The sequence below is a fragment of the Atractosteus spatula genome, chromosome 1, assembly GCF_055471065.1.
Source record: "Atractosteus spatula isolate fAtrSpa1 chromosome 1, fAtrSpa1.hap1, whole genome shotgun sequence".
Classification (NCBI taxonomy): domain Eukaryota; kingdom Metazoa; phylum Chordata; class Actinopteri; order Semionotiformes; family Lepisosteidae; genus Atractosteus; species Atractosteus spatula.
Genome location: NC_142706.1, coordinates 58,385,835 through 58,410,239, shown reverse-complemented (window position 1 = coordinate 58,410,239; position 24,405 = coordinate 58,385,835). Strand labels below are relative to the sequence as shown.

General features: G+C 53.1%; 2 protein-coding genes across 3 annotated transcripts; one reads left to right on the top strand and one right to left on the bottom strand.

Annotated features, from left to right (window-relative positions):
• The first annotated feature begins 3,325 nt into the window (after positions 1 to 3,325).
• On the top strand, positions 3,326 to 12,883 carry LOC148841371 (tachykinin-3-like). Its single transcript, XM_088912662.1, has 7 exons — positions 3,326 to 3,469; positions 4,906 to 5,030; positions 6,470 to 6,572; positions 8,943 to 8,969; positions 9,157 to 9,210; positions 10,096 to 10,171; positions 12,522 to 12,883. Exons 2-7 carry the CDS (start codon positions 4,926 to 4,928, stop codon positions 12,538 to 12,540), a joined length of 384 nt encoding a protein of 127 aa, XP_088768788.1. The 5' UTR covers positions 3,326 to 3,469; positions 4,906 to 4,925; the 3' UTR covers positions 12,541 to 12,883.
• A 1,680-nt stretch (positions 12,884 to 14,563) lies between these two features.
• LOC148841370 (glycoprotein-N-acetylgalactosamine 3-beta-galactosyltransferase 1-B-like) lies at positions 14,564 to 24,249 on the bottom strand. 2 transcript variants are annotated; one of them, XM_088923239.1, is made up of 4 exons: positions 23,843 to 24,249; positions 20,006 to 20,285; positions 18,665 to 19,329; positions 14,564 to 17,421 (listed from the first exon to the last, which is right to left on the bottom strand). In XM_088923239.1, exons 2-4 carry the CDS (start codon positions 20,217 to 20,219, stop codon positions 17,110 to 17,112), a joined length of 1,191 nt encoding a protein of 396 aa, XP_088779365.1. In that variant the 5' UTR covers positions 20,220 to 20,285; positions 23,843 to 24,249; the 3' UTR covers positions 14,564 to 17,109. The 2 variants fall into 2 exon arrangements, with proteins under 2 accessions (XP_088779365.1, XP_088779373.1); XM_088923247.1 differs by lacking the exon at positions 23,843 to 24,249 and adding an exon at positions 21,752 to 21,810.
• Positions 24,250 to 24,405: the final 156 nt, after the last annotated feature.

Here is a 24,405-nt window from a genome sequence, read left to right as displayed (position 1 = left end):
GTTTTATAAGTACACTTCCCTTTTCACTATGTACAATAGCTCAGGCTGTGTGTGTAGGGACTGATTCAGACAAATCCTGTGACACATGAGGGTATTCCTGACAGAGGTTCTGAGACTCGGTAAACTTCCACTGTGAATACCTACCTACTACCATGTGATTTGTGCTGGGTGTTGTGCCTCGTGCATATTATTTCAGTACCAATCTCTGTACATTTCAGAGCCTACATCAGCCTAAATATAGGCCTTTCAGTAATGCAGCACAGAGTTACAAAGTGCCTAGCGAAGTGTCCACTGTCATTACAGAAGAAACGCCACAGTTCTGTCGCCAGCAGTACAGATGCATTTCTGGCAGACACATTTCATCAGACTGAAAACGAAGTGGGTAAAAATTGCCTCCTGCCTGGGAAAGGGGTAATAAAAATAGATCTGTTGCAGGAGCAGTGCTGTAATTGTTCCTCATGGCCTCCAGCGGGCTGTGGTAGGCGATAACAATGGGTGTCCGTGCTAATCAACTCTGTGCTTAATTGAGGCCTGTTCCGCCGCTGCCTCTGAAGATGTCAATACCAGCCCTCGCTGCTGTGCAGCTGGTGCCGGCGCGCGGCCGACAGGCATCAGGCTCACATCCACGCACGAGCCTTTCAGTGAAACCGGGGGAAACGAGCTCAAAGCCAAGGCTACTGTGACTGCTTTCATACTGCCTGGTGAGACCTGCTGCAGCTTGTCCCACTCCTGTTTCCAGTCCGCTGGAATCTGGATTTACAGAGCAGGGCAGCAGGGAGAACCTTCCTTTTAGATCAGCTCCATTGCATGTACCTTCATTCTAACTACTGCTAATGAGATTCAGTCCTTTCCGGCTACTTTCAGCCCACATGTCAGCTCTACGCTCCGACACACAGGTGGGATTCTAGAAGATGTTTTGTGGCTGATAGTAAAAGTTCAGAGGAGGAGTGTAGCGCGGTGTCAGGAGGCATTGAACCAGGAACCTCCTGTTAACAACACCCACCCCCTAACCACTGCACCGCTAAGCCTCCTGAAAGGCACCGTTAAGAAACACTAAAAGGTAGAGTCTATCCCAGCAAGCAACAGGCACAAGGCACCCTGTTAAATGGGACGCCAATCCATCGCAGGGCGGACACACAGACACACACTCACAACAGGGCCAATTCTCCCAGAAGCATGAGACCTACAGAACCTACAGAAACATGGGCTTACAAACTCAACACAAATAGAACCCCAGATCCAGAATGGAACCTAGGGCCACAGTGCTGCAAGGAAGCAGTGTTAACCCCTGGACTACCATGCCGCCCCGTTCCAACAAACTCTACAACAGGCATGATCCCAAGGATTCCCAATCCTGGTCCTGGGGACCCCCACGCTTCCAGGGTCGTGCTCCAACCGAGCTCCCAAAGAAATAGTGGAACCCTCAATAGACCCAATACCAGATTTCTTTTGGGCTCTTCCTTTGTTTCCAGTTCCTAAACGTGTGAGAGATCTGACTTTCAACCACTGCATTTCATAAGCAAATCTAACCTCCCATCCAGGAGCACGAAACAAAAGCCTTGCACAGGGTTCCAACCAAGTGACATGTTGGTTCAGCTGAGGGCTCATTTGAAGTCAAGAGCTCAGCTGCAATGAAAACCAGGGGGCATGTGGGTCCCCAGGACTGGGACTGGGATCCCCTACCTCAGGACATGTCACACCGTGCCCTCCCTTCATCCGGCCATGTTCCAAACTCGTTGTCCAGTACAGGGGTCCCGCTGAGGACCCCAGGTCTGGATTTGAGCCCAGGGCAAGCACTGCAGGCTTCCAAGCCCCCCGCGGTGCCACCATCCCTTCAGAAGTGATCAAATTCATCTGTCAAACGTCAAACGTCAAACGCTAAATACGGGTCAAAGCAAATTGTGCAGTTCAGTGCTTCTCCATTCCACGAGCTGCTGTGCTGTGCCAGAACAGGGGCGCCCAGTCTAACACTGGTCGGCCTGAAAGCCTCCATTCGCTAGACTGGCGTGGCTGCTGTCTCAGGGTGTGTTTGGGTTACAGCTGTAGCACAGACACGGCGCTGGGCAGAGGGGGTGCCGCTCGGCAGGGATTCAAGGACCCGAACAGCGGAGTCGGTGAGAGCAGCAGGTGGGATCCAGCTTGCCTCCTCCGAGGCCAGAGCTACAGGATCTGCGACGAAGGGGATATCGTGCTTCACCAACGCCTAACAGACAGGGCTGCAGACAGAGCCCCTCTGTCTTCTCAGCTTCCCTGACACCTCCGCATCCCCCCCTCTCTGTCTCTCCCTCTCCCCCCTGTATTCCCCACTCGTTCTGTGTCATTCTCACTAATTGAGTAGCTGCTTTAAGACACAGAGCGACGTCTGTCTTAATCGCTTGTAGAGCTGCTGTTTTCTTTCAGACAAGCAGCCTGCGGTGACTTTGAGCTAAACTCCTAGGAGCTTATCTGCAACAAGCTTCTATTGTCCACCTTCACAAATACGTGAAGCGCTGTCACACATTCCCTCTCTCTCCGTCACGCACACTCTTCCTTTCACACACACATTCAGACCCTTACACTCTCATACACACTCTTAAACACGCAGAGACGCACACTTACTCACACAGACATAGTCACACTATGAAGAAGGCTCCACGGCCGAAACGTTGTGTTTTCTTTCTTCTCTTTTCAGCCTGGAATAAACCTATTACTTGTTCATATTCACACTATTACACAAATACATACACACTATTACTCACACAATCATGCACCACTTATTCACATCATACACACTCACACACATGCTCCTACGCACAGACACACACATTCATACACACACGCACACAGATTCGCACAAACATTCACAACTACCCTAACACACGCATGCTTCTACACACACTCTTGTGCTGATGCACACACAAACACGCGTACACGCTCGATCCTTTACACATACAAGCACACAGACATGCTCAAACACGCAGGCTCCCACACGCACAACCACAAACCTCTATGTGTGAGTTATAACAGGAAGACTGATGGGATATTTTGAGAAACAACTGAAGGGTGACTACAACAATGATGTAAAAAAGCACCTCGGAAAAAGGGGGGGGGGGGCGGTGATGTGACCTCGGGGGTCATTCATAATTTATACAACTTCATTATAAACCGCAGCTGTTTGTGTGGGGGTGGGGGGGCATTGATGCAGTCAGTCGATAAACTTGCTCACCCAATTGGCGTCCTGAGGAGCGAAGTGAATACCTCGAGAACCACGCCCACCTCGCCGCCGCTGATTGGACGCTGGATTCGCCGCCGTGTCATTTAAGGAGCAGGTGGAGCGGGAAGGCGACGCGCGCGAGGGTAGAGGCCAGCAAGACACGGGACGGCCCGTCCGCGAGCTCGCAAGAAGTCGCATTGCCCTCCTCGAGCACTTTCGACACCGCGTGGCACCCCTGCTCACGAAAAGAATACACTAGCAGGTCGCTATATCCAGGTAAGAAGACTCATTTTCCTCTTCTAGGAGTTAAGTAGACCACAGTTTATTCATAGAGACAGGGAGATGATATCGAGATCAATGTTATTGTCTGCGGTAATGTCTGCATTACTGCTGAGAGCTGACAAGAAAGCGCTTTGCTAATGGGCATTTACTACGAAACCACAGTAAGCAACGGCGTATTCCAACATCACAGTAAACGTATAATTTTACCTAAAATGTATTTGCTCCAGAACTACAATATATAGAAGCGATTTTCAGTTTTGGAAGAGACTGGTTGAGGTGTGGCGTGGGCTGCCTTCTCTGCCCAATCCACGGACTAACACGCGGGGGGTCGCGGCCGCTGTAGCGGGCGTGATCCCGCAGAGAGAGGAGATTAACTCAATGTCGCAGTAGCCGACGGCGAGACGTGTATTGAGAAAAGTCAGGAAGTGTCCAATGACGCTTTTAAACACACCCACACACGGGTGACTTCGGCGGGTCTGGGGTGTGAATTTGCAGGCGGCGGAGGGCTGTGCAGGGCGCGCTGCTCGCGGAACAGGTGCGAGCCGAATCCCGTTTTCGGGGATAAACCGAGCGGGTCGGGCATCCCAGAGCTGAACAGAACTGTGCAGGGGTTCATTTGGTGTCCATCTTCTCTGATCGGGACAAACTGTCATATCGTAAGCTTTCCAACTCGGCTCCTGTGCGTCATGTTACCTCTCTCGCGGTTGAGACGCATATCTGCGCAAGTCGTCTACGCGTCCCCTCGAGCCCGGGGGTACAGCCCGTCTCCGTTCCGCACGGGCGAGGCGCGCTGGGCTCTCCGTGCGCGCGGCAGCGTCGCCTCCGACACGAAAGCGCCGATTCTAAAACATGATTGCTTTCTCGAATGCTCGTTTTAAATTTCTAAAGATCTGCTACACCGAAAACAATGTAGGGAAGCGGCTCGAAGTCTTTGCATCCCAAGCATTTAGCCCGCAAAAGCGTAAAAATAAACCAAACTTCTCGGGCTTCACCTGTCGCGTTCAGCCCCCCGGACCTGGGCTCGTGAGGAGCTGAGGAGCGCTCCGCCGCCGCCGGCGAAGACAAAAGGCGTTTTTCCTTCCGAGACGCTGAAACTCCACTATCCCCCGTCACGGTCTCTTCTGGGGACTAGCAGATGGAGATAAAACCCTCTTTTAAGAAGCGGTACCGCTGCCTAGTGTCTCTGCGCGCGCCAAGCTCTTAGAGCGCGTTAATTTACAGCCTTGATTCTGTAACCGCGGAGACCATCAGAATTATGAAGCTTCAGCATACCCTTATGCAGCATACAATTATGCAGCATACCTGGTATACCTGCTGTCTGTACGCGGAGAGGTTCGGCCCGCACTGCTGAGAGCCGGTAGGTGAGAGGACAGCGGCGCGTGCGGTGGGTTGGCTGTCCCCCCCACGAGTGACTCTCCTGTCCCCGCCAGGCGAGTCCCAGCCGAGGACGATGAGGAGCTGTGCGGTGCTGGCGATGCTGTCTCTCATGCTGGCTTTCAGGTCGTGTCAGTCGAGCTGCGAGGAGCCGGACGAGCCGCTGGGCGCCGAGATCAAGGTAAAGAGCCGGTGACCGTGGCCAGGGCGAGCGCGATGGCCCACGGGGGTGGGGTACACGGGGGGGGTGGGGCACGCGGGGTACTCGGGCGGCAAGACCTGAAAGAGCGCGCCCGTTGATCTGCGCGCGGCTGCAGGTGTCGTGTCCAGCCCGGTGTCCCCCCTCGCGGAAGCGCACGAGCTCCGCCAAGCCTTCCAGAAACTAAAGATGCAGGCCGGGGAAGCGCGTGTGCGCGTCCCCGCTTAGGACGACAAGGATAAGTAGGAGACGGTTGTTTTGCGCGTGTTAATGTCGGCTTGTGAGTGAATGTAATGTCTTTGCAAGGGATTACAAGTGATGTAAAAACGTTATTGCTACCCCGTGAATAAAAGTGACAAGGGAACAAGAAAGCACATGGAGGTTGATGTGCGTTTTATGTACTCATGCGTTACACAGAAATCCTTTAATAAGTGGAGGGTGAGAAGTTACGTGTCCCTGAGAGAGGTAAGGGGAAAGATTTCGGAGCGCTGTCCAGATTTCCAAGCGATACGTGGACACAGTGCCGGAACAGCAATAGTACCGGAACGACCCCTCCTCTCAATCCCACAAAACGGAAAGACCACTTGAAAAACTGTCCAGCTGTGTGATGGATGACGTAGTCAGCGTGACCAAATATCCAAGTTATTCAACGCGTTCAAATCCCACAGAAAACGAGGACGCAAAAAGAACAGTGTTGATGTTATGGTCTCGTTGCCCCCGTTGGCGCACACCAGATTCAGACTAACGTTAACGACCTGGTTTTCCAGAACAGTGTGTTGATGTTGACAGTGTCGTGTTGTCAGAAAGGCTCGGGTATCGGTGTTGACACCTTGTGACGTCATCACGGATCGCCCGCCGGCTTGAGTCACTTGAATGGTCCGAGTGCATCAGCACGTAACTTGAAAGCAGAAGAGAACTACCAACCACTGTGCATAGAGACCTAAAATCCGCCCTGAAGACTTACCTTGAATTCAAGTTATAACGTAATGGTGAATTAGATCCCTTAAAGTGTATTAATCGTTGCCTAGGTCAAGCTGAACCGGAAATAACACCTAAACTACAGGAAGCGCCAGAACTGTCTGTGGTTCTCGAGGTAGTTGTTTAAATTGGCCAGCGAGATCATCGCAAATGTGGATGAAACGACTTGTAGTACACTAGTACTTATTTCAAACACTTTTAAAAACGCACTTCAAGCACAGCCTGTAAAAACGATAACAATCATAAATGAAGTGCGGTTACATGTTGATCAGTGTGGGAAAGTCTTATTTCAGGCGAGAGGCAGGCGCATCAAGGCAGCGCGCTCAAGCCTTCATGTCCGGTTTTGACTTGGGTAGAGACCGCAGGTGAGAACCGCGGACAGCACCGGGGTAACCCTCCTTCCCCTCCTGAGGCGGTGACGTGTTGTCGAACTCCCCTCTCAGGACAGCCCGAACCCGAACACCCTCCCCCGCGGGTTCCTGAAGAGGTTCTATGACGGCTTCAATTATGACGGCTTCGTGGGGCTCATGGGCAGGAGAAGCACAGGTGAGTGTCGAGGGCGCACTCGGCTTTCTGCGGAGGAGAGCGGTCAGAACCGGCGGCGGCAGGGCCCACACACGGCGTACCTCAGGCGAGCTGATGGTAGAATCACAGGGTCCACAGCAGTCCTCTGACAGCGCCGAGGGAGTCATCAACTCTACTCCTTACACTGTATTCGAAGCGTTACCTTGGCCCGGGGTTCGCCAGAGACCACCCGCCTCGTTCAACCGCCCTTTCACGCGCTGACAGCGCCACAAAGAGCCTCGCGCCGAACTGCGTCACTTCCTCGCTCTGCCCGCGTTTAACGGAACCTGTCGCGTGCCGCCGTATCTTGAACCCCAGATACCTTTTAATATGATCAAAATTGCAAAGTCAAACTAAAGGGGTCCGATTTCACTTGACTGGGTTTACTGGAACCGTAGAGGGCTTTAGAAATGGATGACGTAAACCTATTCCCCCCTCACTTCTTACTAAATTATTTACAAATTGCCGTACGTTGTTCGGGTTGTGTGGAGCCTGGAGGTACTGGAGTCTCGCAATGAATCGCCTGTTGCTGGCGGACATCCCGCCCGGCTGCGGACGTGGCGCTCCGTTAGTCTCTAAAATCCCCTGCAGGGGACCCCGGGAGAAATCTAACCCGACTGCGGCTCTCGCACACCTTAGTAACTGCGACGTGCTGCGCCGGCTGTTTGCGGATACGTCTTTATGAGCCTCAAAGTGGATTACCAGCCTAAATTAAATTCCGCCTTCCCGGGCTAGCCGCATCTCCCAGCCGCGTTACAGTCCCTGCCGGCTAGCAGACGACGGTAAGAGCTGCTGACGAGTCTATCGAGTTGGAGTTTACCGCCGACTCGAGGATAGATGGAGGATATTAATGTTGGACGCATGCCCGGGCAGTGCTTGGACGAGGGCGATGGGTCTTGGAGCCAGTTACATCGCATTACCACTCATTAGAGCGGCTCTTCTGTGTGAAACCGGTACTGTAGCTGGGGGGAGGTGCGTGCATTATATGTACTCGGAAGAGAAGATGGGAGAAATACAAGATCTGACACTTCGCCGTCGGTAATAAGCCGCATTTTACTGCAGCGCGAGGTCTGCCCGTCATCGCCGATGGGTTCTTGAACCGGAGTTAACCCAATTGAGCCGAGCAGGAGCATGGGGAATCCCGAGGGAATTAACCTGTCTGGCCCGTGTGCGCAGCTGGGACAGGGCGTGGCCTGACGGATTCCTCCGGGATCTGATCTATCCGCAACTCAATCCCATCCCTGCAGCAGGACGGACTTCAGCTGGGGTTGTGTGGGGTGGTGGTGGTGTGTGGGGACTGAACGGGACAGGTCTGCTGGTTTCCAGCAGGGGTGAGGTCAGGGGATTGTTCTGGTCGGGGAAGGTGATGGGAGTCTGTCTCCTGCTCCTCCAGCCCCCCCACACACACACTGCCCCCTGCTGGGAGTTTCTTCATTAGCCGGGGTCCCTGTCCTGGCTCCATGCTCTTCCTGTGTAGACGCTCTGGTGAGCAGCTGCTCACACAAGGTGCTGCCGAACCTTCAGGCCGGACACGGTCCCACACTGAGCGGACAGCAGACACTCTCCCCTCCCTCCAAGACACTCGGCGGTTCCGAGGTCGTCAAAGCAACCCTGAGACTTTCCGTTAATCTGTCCATCAGTTTTCCATTGTTTCGTGCTATTCCGGTAGCTTCCGTTATCAGATGCGCGATCAATTGCCCCCGATATCTGTCCACTTTTCCTGTGTTAAAACTAAGGGCTCCAGGAAGGAGACCAGGCCTGATCTCAAAGGGAAAGGAGATCGACCCGTGTTTCCTTCCGCAGACACGCCGACACCCTCTGTAAGGAACAAGGCTGCTCAGGAATTTTGGGGCCGCCCGGTTCCGGTCCGTTTGGACCGCCGTGTCTGCCGGGTTCCCGCTGTAGGTCTGCTCGAAGCCGCCCCCGAGGAGCCGGGAGACATTGGCAAACGAGTCCAATTAAGCAGACAACGATCTGACGGAGAGCAGCCGGATGAAGGCGCTGGGACTGCCCCGCCCTCGGTCACGGACTGTAATGGATATCGTTCATTACACCGCGCTAACGCTGCCTCGCCGTTTATTGAGCCATTCTTCATCCCCGCCTCGTAACTTCTAGAAATGGGTAGAGAGAACAAATGGAGGTTTGAATTCGTGTAGCGCCGTTCCCTCAGGGGGACTAGCCCGTCTAGCTGAACTCCGACCTCTCCAGTAGTTAGTTGGCTCGACTGCGGTTCGGACGAAACCCACAACAGTGTTTACTGTCTGGGATCGGGTCGGGCTCATTCGATCCGGTGGCTTTTTTTCCCCCCCTCTTTTTGTAATATAGTTAATGATCCTTCTCTTTCAATTACAGGAATGAACGAGTTGTCGCCACAGAAAAGTAAGATGTTTTGCCGTCTGGTCCTTGTGTTTGTGTCTCTGCGCCTATACCGTGAGCCGCATCTTGCGTTGCCGCGCGATTGTGACGAGCTTTTAAAAATACTTAAAACGTGGCCACAGTATTCAGAATGGCCGTTGTTGCAATCTCATTTTGATAAACACCCCCCCAAAAACTGGCTCTATTGCAGGGGATATGCACGATTTCTTCGTGGGACTGATGGGCCGGAGGAACACGGAAGCCGGTGAGTGGGTGGGGGGTTCGAGGAAAGGCGATTGCGGGAAGAATGTGATCGGTGCCGTCTTTAGGGTGTGAGCGCCCCCGTGTGGCCCGTTCAGGAACCGGCCTCTGAAACGCGCTCGGAGGTGGAACTGCGGAGGGTAACGGGCGTCAAACTGCTGCACATCACGGGGCAAGGCGGGGTGTCGCTCCCACAGCGTCTCCCCCCCCCCCCCCTGCAGCACAGGTCCACGTGTTTCCACAGCTGCTGGAGAGTTGTGGGTGTCAGACACGGGGGCAGAGTCAACACCACTTACAAATACTGTTTGGTGGGAACAAATGTACAAATATGCCCCAAATGGGGGGGGAGGGAGTGAAATCAATCAGCTTGTGATGAAGGACTTGACTGCAGCAAAAAGCAGAGGATGCAAGGGTCCCCCAAGCTGTGTCTGGGGAACCCCTGCTCTATCCCACCCTGGTCTGGAGGGCAGCTGTCCAGCAGGGTTTCATTCCAAAGCAGCTTTTATTGCACCAAACACCAAACCGTCAATTCTGTTCAGCAGTTAATTGAGCTGAGGATCATCAACAACATGGCTTGGCACCTTGTTCCAGACTCCTACCACACTTTGGGTAGAGAAGTGCCTCCTGTTCTCAAATTTAATTGCAATTCTCTGATTTATCTTCAGCTGATCATCCTGAAAAATACAGTACTTGTATCAGGTCCCCTTTTGATTTTCTCTGGTCAAGACTGAAGAGACTCAGGTCCTTCACCCTGTCAGTGTGGGACAGCCGGAGCCCTGGACACTCTGTAGAGATCCAGGCCTGGACACTGCTGTTCAGTGTGGCCCAGGGTACAGGGTGTGAACTCTATGCTGTACCAGTCAACCTGCCTGCTGTTTTGCAATTGCAGGGATGCGCAGCCCATTGAAACGGGAGTCCTACCCTGAGTCCAGAGGAAGTCTTCTCCCTAACAAGTGCAAAATGAGGTAAGAGGAGAGCCCTCCAGCCTGAGGGAGGTGAGGGACAAGTCCTGCCAGAGTTCAGCCAAGACCCCTTCCATTCCTGGCATCATGTGGAACTCCCTGCCAGCGCCTCATCTGTCCCTGGCTGCCCCTCACTCAGCCCTGGACAGGTTTTAAAAGCAGAGCGCCTGTCTGCAGGAGCCCTGGCTCTTAATTTCGGCTCGCCAGGGCCCGAAGGAAAGCCAGTCTTGGGGTGGAGTTTGATTCTGAGTAAAGCTGTCTCCTGTAGCCCAGGGAGTGAGAGAGCCCTGTGTGTCCCTGCGGGCTCTCCGGAGGGCCTGTGTAACACAGCTGCCCTGAACTGCATGCCTGGATCATTTCTGATGCCTGTGGGTAAAGGTGTAACTACAGCAGGAAACCAACTTTCAGGCTTTCATAACACAAAAACCATTGCACAACCTGACACAATTATGAAAAGACAGACTTGCTGGCAGGTTAACTGGCTTCAGGGAAGATTAGCCCTGGTGTCTGTGTCTGTCTCCCCTGTGATGGACTGGTGTCCTGTCCAGGGTGTACCCCTCCCTGCTTGTGGGGATGGGCTCCAGGTCCACCGTGACCCACAGTTGGATAAAGCAGGAGAAGCTTGACTTCCAAGCTCTGTCTGGGTCTGGCCCGCTCTTTGGCGGCTCAGCCACCCCCAGCTCCTCCGCTCCTCCCTGATCGCCGCGCCGACCGCTGTGGCTGCTCCGCCGAGGCAGAGCTCCGTCCGTAAGGCTCTTCACGCAGTTGCATCATGTAAGCTGCCCGCTTATTAACAGCCGAAAGCGCAAAGTGGAATCTTAGTTTCAGTCTTTCATTACCGCAACTTATGAAACAACTTGTATTTCAAGCGTGGTGTTTGTACTGTATACTGTGTTCACCTAGGCTGTAGACGTTTTATAGTTACAGCTATTGGCTGTGTGACTTTACTGAGTGATAATGTAGTGTGAAGTGCGTTGAAAGGCACCTTAACGATTTCCTATTGCTTTGGACATGTTTTTTTCTGTGCCCCTTACGACGCAACATTTTCGCACCACAGTGCGGAACAATGCCCATGAGCGGGGCATGGCTGCGGAGCGGGGCTGAACCGCGAGAAATATAGATAATAACAACGCGATTCTGAATCCAAGACCGTTCGCAGTGACGCTGCTATCACCCTGTACCCTACCATTACATCTGCGCCACTGAGTTTCTTTAAGTGGAGCCGATATCTTTACGCTTTGTAACTGGCTGTAAGAAGCCGTTTTCTTAAGCAGGAAAATAATGCGAACGGCAAAGTTAATGCGGAGTTCTAGTGTTTCCCGCTAGCTGTCGCCGTTGGATACTCGTAAACATCCCTCTAGGAAAACCTCATGACTTGAATCACTTCCCACCCCCTGACCGCGTGTGTTTACCGTCTGCAAGTCGACACAGGGGTCATTGCTCTCACACTGGGGCTGAAGCAGAGACACAGCCGGCTGTGGGCGTGCTGCCGGCCCGGTCCCGTTCCACGTCCCTGCTGGGGCTGCGGACGGGCACGGCGCCGGCCCTTCTTGTGACCCGGTCCGGTCCTGCCCCAGCTGGCCTCACCCCCACCAGAGGGTAGAACGAGTTATTTTAAGATGGGGGGGAAACACGAGAAACCAATAAGCTACAGCTAAGATGCCCGTAACCCTTGGCCGTTAATAAAATTAAAAGAGTTAACCGAGAGGCGCTTGTCAGACCCTGCCCCACAGTTTGCCAACAACGCGCTGGTCGCGGTGGGCTCTCTCCAGAGATATAGGACACTTTGCGGCTGGTGAGTCCGCTGCTGGTATGTTACTTTCTTTATTCCTGGCGGCTTCCCCTAATCCATTTCCCGAGTCCTTCTCCCACGATCACTTTGCTTCCTTTGACATACCACACGCGTGGATGTTGGGCCGTGCTGAAAGTTTCCATAAACTTTTACTAAATGATAACGGTTGACGGAAAGGGGGGGGGGATCGTATTTTACCTCTAACATAATGGGCAGCGGTTGGGTTAACGTGACATGGTAACTTGTGTGCAGCTTTACTAGCCCAGAGTCGGCTTACTGGAGCAGGATCTGAGGCGTTTTAAAGGGCAGCAGGCTGTACGCTTAATACCGCGGCAGAGCGAGAGGTCCGAGTACCGCAAGAGCAATCCTGTCGCGTCTCCCAATCGGTTTGCTAATTGTTCAAAAATTGTCAATAAAGGCGCCGGAAGACCCTCGGCCGTCTGGGATGGGAGCTGAGCGAGAGGACCCTGCCTTTCCACGTGGGGCCGGGTTACCCCCAAAACAGCGGGGTGGCCCCTCGTACGCGCGCGCGCTCTTCACGTGCGGTGTCTGCCGTTTCAGGTTCCGTCGAGGCGCGTAGCCCAGCGGGACCCCGGACCCTCCTCCTCCTCGGACCGCGGGCCTGCCGCACCGTTTCCGGGAACTTGAAATCTTATTTTCTATAAAGAGCTTCTGATTCTGAGCAGAAATAATAAAAAAAAAAAAATAAAAGACTGGTTTTGGAATTTACCAGAAACGTCACTCTGCTCCATGTTACTCAGTGTTGTGAAACTGTGCCGCTGTAGCTGTATACAATATGTACATATATAGATCTACTTAAAAACTATTTCCCTCCCCTCACATGAACTGTCATTATTGATTGGTGTATATCGGTTTTTTTTGTAGAGTTCACTGATTTTTGTAAATAAAAGTGAGTTATTTGATTTCGCAATCTCTCGCTTCTTGACGGAAAATAAGGGAAGAAAGAATGTTTTTATCTGCGCCACCAGTGACTTTAACCACCGAGCCGAATCCGACTTAGCAGGTGAAAGACTGACTTGCCGTTTCAGGTGAGGTTTATTTGGATTTTGCAAAACACCCTCCCAATTCCATACTCTAACAGAAGTACTGAAAAAACAAGGGCTCCATACTGTACTTTGTTACTTATAAACATTTACACCAGGGAATTAAGGGCAGGGTGCATGGCACTAGGGGCCTGGGTTCAATTCCAGACCTGGGGTGCTGTCTGTGTGGAGTTTGCATGTTCTCCCTATGTTCACATGGGTTTCCTCCGGGTGCTCCAGTTTCCTCCCACAGTCCGAAGACATGCTGGTAGATTAATGGGCTTCTGGGAAAACTGGCCCTGGTGCGAGTGTGTGTCCGTGTTTTCCCTGCACTGGACTTATATCCCATCCAGGGAGTACCCTGCCTTGAGCCCATGGCTTGCTGGGAGAGGCTGCAGCTCCCCTAAAACCCTGAAATGGAAGAAGCAGTTAGAAAATGGATGGATGGAATTAAGTGCTGCTCCCCATGATCGTGCACAGATGAGGCTCGAAGAAGCTGCTGCTTTAAGCAGTAGGGGGTAGGCTTGTGTTAAGTTTGGCTCTATCAGTCAGAGATCCCCAACCCTGATTTTGGATCCAGCCCAACCTGTCATTACAGGCTGATGTTAGTTTTCTCTTTGGGTGCGATGTGGAGATTTCCTTTCAGCTCTCAAAGGAGTCCTGTTATTGGGATCAACACCACTTCTTCATTGTACCAATATCCGAGTTTGGAATTGCTCTCATTCAGGTGTGCTGGCTGAACGGTAACCAGCCCGCCAACTGTGGACGTGTCTAATACCGGACCACACCCTACGTGGGCAAGTCCCATACAGTGCCACGCCCCCCGGGGGCAGATCCACTAGGGTCCCTCCCTGTGTGGCTCGGAGACAGGCAGGAGTGACACTGTACTTCCTCACACGTCGATCAAGCACTGGGTGCTGCTGCATCAGACTGACCTGCCAGCAGCCAGAGGCCCGGCCACGTCAAGGTCCGTGTACCACAGCTGTGGAAATGGCGCCCATGAACTGGGGGTATTTCTGACACACAAGTTCAACAAGAGTCTAAACCGGCTGGAACGAGCCAGGGCTGTCTGCAGGACCAGGGCTGGGAGACGCCGGCAGAAGTCCATCTGATTGCAGATGCTTCCAGCAGGGCGGTGCAGTCGCCATCTGCCATCAGCGGTGGAGAGGGGAGGGAATTCAAATTCTGCATGAGTGCAGGGAAGAGGGACAACTCCACAGGAGCTGTCTAATTGCAGGGAGAGAGACGACTAATAAGAAACAACCTTAAAGGTACCATGCCTTATAATCAGCCGGAAAATAGAGGTAATTTTGTTTTTTTTCTGTGCTGAAATGAAGCGACAGTCCCCCAGTGAGGGCAACACAGCTGTCTCAACACTAGCACGCCTTTGCAGAAGCGCTTCCGGAAAACGAACGCAATTCCATTCGACTCGAGCTCTTCGCTCCCAGGGCCAGCGACGTCACAGTGGGTCGTCTTTCAATGGCACGTCTCCTGAAAGGAATCGGGAAACGGGCCCCGCTCTCCCTGCGCCAAAGAACCGAACACCTTTCACACGATGAATACGTAAGCTAGGCTTTTATTATACTGAATAGATTCTGTGTACAGAACAGCTGGTCCCTTTTCAGCGCAGTCATGTGGTGCCAAAAGAAAAGCAGACGGCACACAGCAGCGAGAGCTGCAGCTCGTAATTAGCTCTGTGTGCTGGAGCTTTTTAAAGCCGTACACAGAGGCGACATACAAACGCAGCTGAAAATCACTTCGTTATATCAGCACTTCTGAAGCAAGAGCCTGGGCTCCCTATAATATAGGCAATTACCGTAATGCCAAAATCAATGCAACAAAAATTAAAACTTCAAGTAAAAAACAGTAGAAATACCAAGTCCCATCAGAGTGCTACACAGTGAGGAAGTACCCTTTACACACAAATAAGATTGAGAATGGAGAGGAAAAGCTGTCATTTCTTATCTCTTATAAACACCTACTTTGCTACACGAGCATCAGATTTGCGATTCAAGAGTGGCGACACCCAGAAACCTTGGTCCATTTAAAAATATGCCTGGGGCACCCTTACTTCTCAATGTGATTTTACAGCTCACCCCCCCCCCCCCCAACTCCCTAACACCAAGAAAGACATTTAAACAAGAAGCAGTATTGCACAATTGGTAACAGGTCCTTCATAACATGCATGTCCATTCCTAGTGCTGGAGGGCCAGTGTCTCTCCAAGTCTTAATTTCTGCTCAACTCTTAACAAGATCAATCACCTTATTAATGGCTTACCAATGTCACCCAGGTTGTCCTTGGATACTGTTACTTTAAATTGACCTGGACACCCTGCACACACACCGACCCCCCCCCAGGACCAGGACTGGACACCCTGCACACACACCGACCCCCCCCCAGGACCAGGACTGGACACCCTGCACACACAATGATCCCCCCCCCCCCAGGACCAGGACTGGACACCCTGCACACACACCGACCCCCCCCCCCCCAGGACCAGGACTGGACACCCTGCACACACAATGATCCCCCCCCCCAGGACCAGGACTGGACACCCTGCACACACACTGACCCCCCCAGGACCAGGACTGGACACCCTGCACACACACTGACCCTCCCCCAGGACCAGGACTGGACACCCTGCACACACACTGACCCCCCAGGACCAGGACTGGACACCCTGCACACACACTGACCCTCCCCCAGGACCAGGACTGGACACCCTGCAGACACACTGATCTCCTCCAGGGACCAGGACTGGACACCCTGCCAGTATACTAGTTCCCCCCCTGAACCGGCATTGTACACCAATGATTTATATTAACAAACTAGTGCAACACACCAGACTCTCACCCTGTTTCTTCTTGTTGGTGTACCACGATTGTTTTTGGTGGCCAGCAGCATTTTTTTTCACACCGCAATTTCCCAGCTCTCTGTGGATACCTTCTTCCCTGAAGCTCAACACCCCTGCAAGCAGACATCCGGCCTTGAGGATCCCCTAATGCTCCTGTGATGACACCCCAATTGCAAGGTGGGCAATCCCATATTAGTCCAGAGGAGCTATCCTCACATCCAAGACCTGGTTGCACCAGAAATGCCTTAAATCACTGAATGCCCTCATTACTAAATATGGATGTTGTTGCAGCTCACTGGCCTACTGATCTTAGCGCAGCCCTTTGCAACATCTTCATATTGAAGGAGCACTTAAGGGGAAAAACTGCAGTGGAATCCAGTTTAAGATGTGCTGGACCCCTGGTTCCCTGCAGACCCTACAGGACTGTTGGTACCCAGGTCCGTGAACAAGAGCAGGGGCACCACCCTGACCCGTCAGGAGAGCTGTCCCATAACATCTTTGGACTCCACATAAGGCAACTCTTTGAGCTGGCTGGCGCCGCCCAAGGAGAACGAGCTCACAAACACTGCAAGAAGCCAGAGAACAGGGCAAGATCACCCTGGAGGATGAAGGAACACTTGGTCTGGGCACGATGAACGTGGCACAGCCAGGCTCACACACCGAGGCCACACAGCCCCTCTCAAATCGGTACTCTTCTCCCTTTGCACAGAGAACACTAGTGCCAAGCTTGCATGGAGCCTGTGCTACAGTTTTCATAAGGTGAATGACTTTCTTCACTGCTTCATGGCTTCTAGTCTCACACTATAAAGGGAGATAAAAAAGTTCTATGTATTGCTGGGGTACACAACCCACATCCTGGAGCGCCACAGTGTGTACAGGTATTCACTCCACCCGAGCGCTTAACACCCCGTTCAAGACCCGGGCACAGGAGACATACGGAGACCTGGAGACCAACAAGACCCAGTGGACCGAGGCCCTCCGGGACACAAATCATTCTTTATTGCACCCTGAAGCCCTGCATGATTGCCTTTAGCCTACTCAAAATATAAAAATTAAACACTTTCCAGCTGTCCTACAACACCTTTGCCACTTGTAGGTTTAAAAATGAGCGCAAGTGTCTGCGCCCAGCTGCTCGTGTGCACTTTGTGCCGAGTGTATAACGTATTCCCTCTTTGTCACAACACAGGGGTGTGCGTGTGTGTATACACACGCGTTCACACACACACACACCTTTCACAAGGAAAACAGGTTCTACTGCTGCTTCTCCTTGGAGTCATCAGTCCTGTTCTCAGCCGGTTCCTTCTTTGCCGCGACTTCGGGCTGCTTGGCCTCGCCGGCTTCTCCCTCGCCCTCGGGCCTCTCCTTTTCCGGCTCCTTCGGTGCCTGCCGGTCCCCGCCCCCCCCTCTGTCCGGCAGCCGGTCGAAGCCCTCGGGCAGCGGGGGCCGGTAGCGGTACTGGTAGCCGTAGGCTCGCAGGTGGTAGGTGTAGTACTCCAGGGTGTACATGAGCTGGGCGTCCACGTAGTGGAAGGAGACGGCCAGGTCCGAGCAGCACTGCGGGCCCTAGAGGAACAACACAATGAGCAACGTGAAGGGGGCGCAAGCTCAGGCCTCGCCACTGGAGGACTGAGGTGAGAGACGAGAAAGAGCTCCCAGAGACAGAGACAGAGACAGAGACAGAGACAGAGACAGAGACAGAGACAGAGACAGAGACAGAGACAGAGCTTTCAACATAAGAGCTGGAAACAGCAAAACTTCCACTCTCAAAATCACAGCTGGATCATCACCCATCATCTAGATCAGGGGTTCCCCAGTCCTGGGCCTGGTGACCCCCATATCTGCCCTTGTTCCAGTCCAATTACAGAATCAACCGGGCATCTGGGGAGCCTAAGAGGAAATAATCCAGCTCAGCTCTCAGAATCTCCCATTTCTCTCGCAATCGAACCCCCCACCAACTTCATACCAGGATCATTTCCCCATTCTCAGCTCTTAATCATGTTGGAAGTTGGATTTCACAAGTTAAATAAAAATCCTTAAGTTTGGAGTAAAAAAAAAAACCTGCAGATATTCCACATAAGCAACTTGCTCGTTTGACTGAGGCCTTAATGAGGTAATTAAGCTGGGCTGAAGACCAGCTGGTGTGCGGTCCTCAGGCCCAGAGCCGCCCATATGTAGGGAATGATGTTGGGCTGTCATCCGTCAAATTCGGATTTTTGTGGTTGGCACAAAAATGTCCCCCCAGACGCCAGGGGGTTAAACCCCCGCAATAGTACCACTGCCTGTTCCGATGTAGACCATGAGGGAGTGTGCCACTTCCTGATGGATTACAACCAATCACACTGTACCTCATCAATACAATAGTACTTGTACGGGCAGCACTGTGACAGAGCACCGTCACCAACTGAAACTACAGACGGGCCCCCCAATCCAATTACAGAATCAACAGGGCATCTGAGGAGCCTAAGAGGAAACAATCCCGCTAATGACAGCTTTCATTACTGGCTCCTGACGACGTGCCCTAGCAGGATCACAGAGGATCCTGGCGTTATCTGACATGAGCCGATACTTGATGCTCAAGGGTGTAGCTCAGTGGCGCAGTGGTTAGCATGCCCCGTGTAGCCCCCACCTTGTTCAGTTCCGGACCTGGGTGCGCTATCTGCGTGGAGTTTGTATGTTCTCCCCCGTGTTCGCGTGGGTGTTCTCCGGGTGCTCCGGTTTTCCGAAAGCTGGCCCTGGCGTGGGAATCGCAGAGCTGGTGCAACGCAGCAGCAGCAGCCCAGCCAGCACAGAGAGGGAAGGAACTTGCCTCCACGATGGGGTAGAAGCAGTAGTTCCAGTACCAGAAGCTCTTGGAGAACTTGCCGGTCAGGTGGTGCTCGGGGACGAACGGGTGGAAGGTCTCCCGGCGGAGGGTGTCCCTGGAGTCGCCCGCCAGGACGCCCATCTTCTCCATGCACTGGCCGAGCGCCAGGTCCTCCACGGAGGTGGTGTGGGAGCACACCTTGGTGCGGAAGCCCTCCACGAAGCGGCGCAGGGCCTCCCGGCTGAGGACGTAGCCCGCGCCGCCGCTCATGTAGCCCTGCTTGGCGTAGGGCTTGAAGCGCTTGCCGAAGTAGATGGGCTCCTCGGGGGTGTGGTTGGCCAGCACCCAGCGCAGGTTGTCCACCACCACGAAGGTGTCGTCGTCGGCCTTGAGGAACCAGTCCGCCTCGGCCGCGTGGTGCTCGTGGACGTAGTGGAAGGCGCGGATGGTCTTCCAGTAGAGCTGGTCGCGGCCCTCGCCCGTGTTCAGCCCCACCGTGGGGAAGTCGGGGTCGTCCACGGAGCTCATGAACACCAGCACGTTGCAGTGGCGGCTCCAGGTGGCCTTCACGTGCCGCGCCTTGGTCTCCAGGTTGTTGGGGCCCGTCATCACCCAGCACAGGATGCGCACCTTCTTGTACAGGTCGTCCGCCACTCGGCTGTCTTCCCCTGGGGAAACGAGCATAAAAAAATGGAACACTTGCAGAATCGCTCTCTGCCCCGCCTCGCCCCGACCTTCAGTCTGCAGCCCCAGCTTGGCACTGTCAGCTGCTGGCACAGACGCAGGCCCAGTGTATCTGCTGCCCCCTTCCCTGTAACGATTCCCGCTGTAACAGAGTGCTTCTGGACGCGCTGTCGCTAAGCAAGAGAAGGAGGCAGAGCCCCGACATCTCAGATTTCACTTCCAAATTCCCCCTGATCTCCTGGCACCGCAGCCTTCACTGGCAAGTCTAGATGGAGGACAGGAGGCCCCCGTTTCCTTTCTTCTCCAGAATCACTCAAGACAGGGCGGGACAGAGCCCTACGGGGGACTAGCTTCTCAATCCAGCCCGCTCCTGAAATATTTTACTTCATGTGCAGCACTATTCCGCAGTCTTGCTTGCGTGGGTTGCCTCTGGGTGCTCCTGTTTCTTCCCAACACAATCCAAATACATACTGGTAGATTTAACTGGTTTCGGGAAAACTGGCCCTTCTGTGAGTGTGTCTGCCCTGTGATGGACTGGCGTCCTGTCCAGGGTGTACCCTGCCTTTCGCCTGTTGCTTGCCCAGATAGGCTCCGATTTCCCCGTGACCCTCCGCTAGACAAAGGAATGAATTAATTACTGGAAGGATGGGGCCCCTGTACCTTGGAGGTGAGGGTGTTTCAGGTTGATGAGCGCCGACCCCTCCACTTTCCAGCTGTCGCTCCCCGTGCCCTCTGCCACCAGCGCCAGTCCCAGACCATCGGTCTGCGGCATGTAGCTCTTCTCAAACCACACCTGGCGCAGGAAGAAGTACAGCATGCAGCTGCCCACCAGGAAGCCCAGGTAGAAGGCACACCTGGAGCTCAAGGCTGGCATCCTGCGTCCTCACTACAGCGTCTCTCGGTTGCTCTCGGTCCCCCCTGTCTCACTCTCTCAGCATGTCTGCAAGAGGTTAGAAGAGAAAGGAACAAAATCACTGCAGCTTGATGCGGGGTAAAACAGGCAGGTCACAGATTCCTGTGGGCTGAAAGCCACTGTTTCCCTCTCTACACAATGGAGCACTGGAACACTAACTAGAGGACACAAGTGGAAACTACACTGAAGAATGTTTAAAACCGAACAGGAGGTGCTTACTCACACTAAGAGGTATTTAAAGAGGCTGAATGCACAGATAAGGAACATGGTGTGCTTAGAACATGGTGAAAATGCCTACGAAAGTAAAATTTCAATCTAGGAAAACTGTGGAGAATCTATTCTTGCTTCTTGTACATGAACACAGCAGGTGATCTAACCACCCTGATCAATTTGCTGGTTATAATCATGGAACGCTGGAACCAGCTGCCCAGACATGTTATTGTTAAAGATCCCTTAGGATCTGATTCACATCTTCAGATTCACCGATTGAGCAGACTTCTTCAGGATCAACAGTGAAACACGATCCAGAGGACACAGGTGCTTAACCCAGAAAAGATGGGTGGAACACAAAAGGTGGCAGGAGTGTGGAACAAAGTACCCACTCATGTTTCTGAAGCCACCACTCCGTCTTCTTTCAAGAAACAAGTGGACAAGATTGTTAGGTCAATTAACAACCAACTCTGAAACGGGACAGAGGCCTGTCGTTTCCCAGCGTTCTTACAGTCCGCTGAAGCGTCTTCAGTCTGTGGCTCAAGACCACACTGAGCAGGACTAAAGAATGTCCTCAGATCAGGTAACTGACAGCACCCGTGGAACGCAGAGCACGGGTGGCCCTCCAGGGAGGTTGTAAAACGCATGTCGTTAAGCAGTCCACATTGTTACGATACAGAAAAAGAGAAAAATAGTCAGCGATTTTTTTATATTATATACTTACAAATGTATTAACAATAACAAAAGTATAATTATAATTACAATAATTTATAATGAGCAAAGAAAAACACAAAAGTTCACCTATCTAAGAGTCCCTTTCTGTCAATGCGCTGCCGTGCCTGGTCTGTTAACTGCTGTTGCTAGGATTCCCCTTTCACTTCGTGTGTGTCCACCAAAACAGACACACAAGAGGCAAAGTTCAATATCCCTCGATAAACAGTAAATCCAAATATACAGTGTATGAATCCTGTTGGCAAGTGTAAAATGACTTTAAAACGGGCTGAATCCCTCTCTGTTCAAACTCCGTCCGTTTCTCTCGGATGAAGTCAAACTCCCCCAAGTTCTACACCTTTTTTGTCGCGTGCTCCTTTATAACTATTTACATAATCATTCTAGTAAATTCTGGTCAAGAAAGTAGAAGATAACACTACTTATTTACGTAAAGCAATGCCATTCACAAATGACGAATATTCTAGTAAATCAAAAATATTTTCAAAGGTAATTTATGCATGACATAATCTGCATTCTTGTTATCGAGAACTAGCTACCCATGCAGTTCTTACCTGTGGTATCCACTGCAGGGTCCCAGGGCCGCCATGGCCTATACCTGCAGTCGACAGGTGCAGAGCGGGAAACTCCCCAGACGGGAGGCCAGTCTATTGCAAGGCAGACACAGACACACCCACACCAGGGCCGGTTTTCCCAGGAGCCAATTAACCCGCCAGCAGTCTCGGACTGTGGGAGGAAACCGGAGCACCTGGTGGAAACCCACGCAAAGAGGCGGAGAACATGCAAACTCCACACAGACAGCCCCTCCGGAAAGGAACTCCGGCCCCAGTGCTGCAAGGCAACAATGTTAAACACTGCGCCACCTTTGTGCCACTCTCTGAGAATTTGATCACTTCTTAATTCACTTCTGTGACCCTTATTCTGCTTGGGTCCCAGGTTTGATTCCAGACCGGGGAGCCTTCTGTGAGGAGTCTGCGTGTAGGTCTTCTGCAGGTGCCGACCCAGGACACGCTGGCTAAACTGTGCGTTCCCCCCAGCAACGGTTTGATGTGCGAGTGTGACCGTCGCGGTTCCGCACGGTCTCGTGCCCTCCGCCGTTTCACCCTGCCAGTTAGTCACGCAGCACCTGGGCCTCCGGCGTAACGCTACAGGGAACCAGCCGCATGAGCTAAAGGAGACCTCCCCCAGCCCAGGCGGCTGAGGTCCCCACTACGCGCAGGGAGGGCGATGACGTCACCGTGCCCGAACTAGCTCCGTTACACGAGCTGAGCTGCCTTCCTCGTGATTGAGCTGGCTGATCCTGTCTGGCCAGAGGCAGGCACCACACCTACACAGTAGCACTCAGGGATCTATTACTACAGAGCTGGTATTTTAAGCTCCAGTGGAACTCGTCTGTCTAGCTGCAGAACCTGTAGTTCAGCCACACCGTTCACGGTCTGGCCCCGATTTCGGACTAGAGATCAGCTGGCTGACAGCAGGAGCCCACTCCTCCAACACGCCCTTGACAAATGCGCACCCTGACTTGCTCCGCCCGCTCTGCTTCTGGAGAGTGGGTCTACTGCGTCACCTCCTGGCATACTAACCCCGTATCCACACTCCAGACCCCTCTTCTCTGCAACAGAGGACCAGACACAGAAAGACCAGACCAGACAAGCTCTCTCTCTCCTGCCTGTCAGATCCAATTCCCTATCAGTGACAGCCACTCCCAGAACATCAGGTTTACACACCAGGGAAGCCCATACAGCCCAGCCAGCCTTTTCGGGAATTAGCATGGAACTGCTTCTCCCAGAAGCAAATTTACCTGCCAGCACATCTCTGGAAGAAAACAAAGCACCGAGAGGAAACTCACACAAAAAAAACAGAAGAACATGCAAACTCCACACACACAGTACCCCAGGGATTGAACCCAGGTCCCCAGTGCTGTGAGGCAGCAATGCTAACTACTGTGCCACCCTGCTGCTGAACTAACTTTCTCTTCAGTAGAACTGAAACTAAAGCGGTCTTTATTCACGACCTTACTTATGGCTGCACACTAAACCACAATTCCAACGCACGGCAAAGTCACAAAGTAAGAATGAAGCGATAGGAGTAAAGAAATTCAGTTTGGTTAAAAGAAGATGAAAACACCCATCTGCGTGTCCCGGGTGTTTCTGGACACTCCTTAACTGTGCAATAACCCAGAGATGTTGCCGTGTTCCTTTCTTTCAGGAAAGCAAGACACTAACACGTGTTGCACCTAGACGTCAGAAAGCTAGGAAGTTGCTAGAGTAGCATTAAAAACAAAGTACAAAAAACAAACTGTCATCTATTAACCGAGATCTGTGGAAGTTATCCGCCGGCCGCAGGTAATCAGGTCTAATTGCTGCAGGCGCCCTCTAATGAGAGACGTCAGAGCGAGAAAGGGAGTCTGTAGCTACTTGTGGTGACGCCAGACACACGGCGGCCGTGCGGCGCAGATGTAGAGACCTCAGTGCGGAAAACGGGAGTTCGTAGTTTCGGCCCTGGACTGAGCTCTCCCCGGGTCCGGACGACCCGGCCCCAGCGAGAATACCGAATAACACCCCCTGACACCTGACCCCCGGGGTGTCGGAGCTGTGCCCGTACAGCGGACAGCCCCCACTCCCACTCCCACTCCCGACACCTACCTGGGGACAGGGCGCTCCTCCCCGTCCGCGGCGCCGGGTTTAAGCCCACTGGCTCCCGCAGCGGCGCGGAGCCGCTCTCGGCTGATCGCCGGGAAGCCGGTCCTGCCAGCTTCTCCTGCCTGGCCCGGAACCGTGGGGGACCTACGCCATCCTCCGCCCCCCCAGACCCAGCGGAGTGCAGGAAAGCCGCGTTGCTGCCTGAACGGCCCCGGTACTCTTCACCCTAGACACCGAAGCGTAGACACCGAGGAGCACTTCACCCTAGCGGCCGTGCGCTGGCGAAATCCAGACCCCCGAAGCGGGGCTGCTTCGTTTTAGATAGGACTGAGCGAGAAAACGCTTTCTAAAGAAGCGCAGAGCTTACAACTTGAGCTAGAGGCCCTACCCACTGTAGTGTAGGATCATATGAACACAGTATCGGACAAGAGCCCTCCCCCTCCCGCGCGGCCCTCTTTCCGTAGCAGCTTATTGGTCAGCCTCCGTTGCACGCGCACGCCGAAAGCCCGCCTTCCCGTGTACAGCGTGCTTTGATAGGCCGCGTGCTTCACGTGACTGCCCTCCTC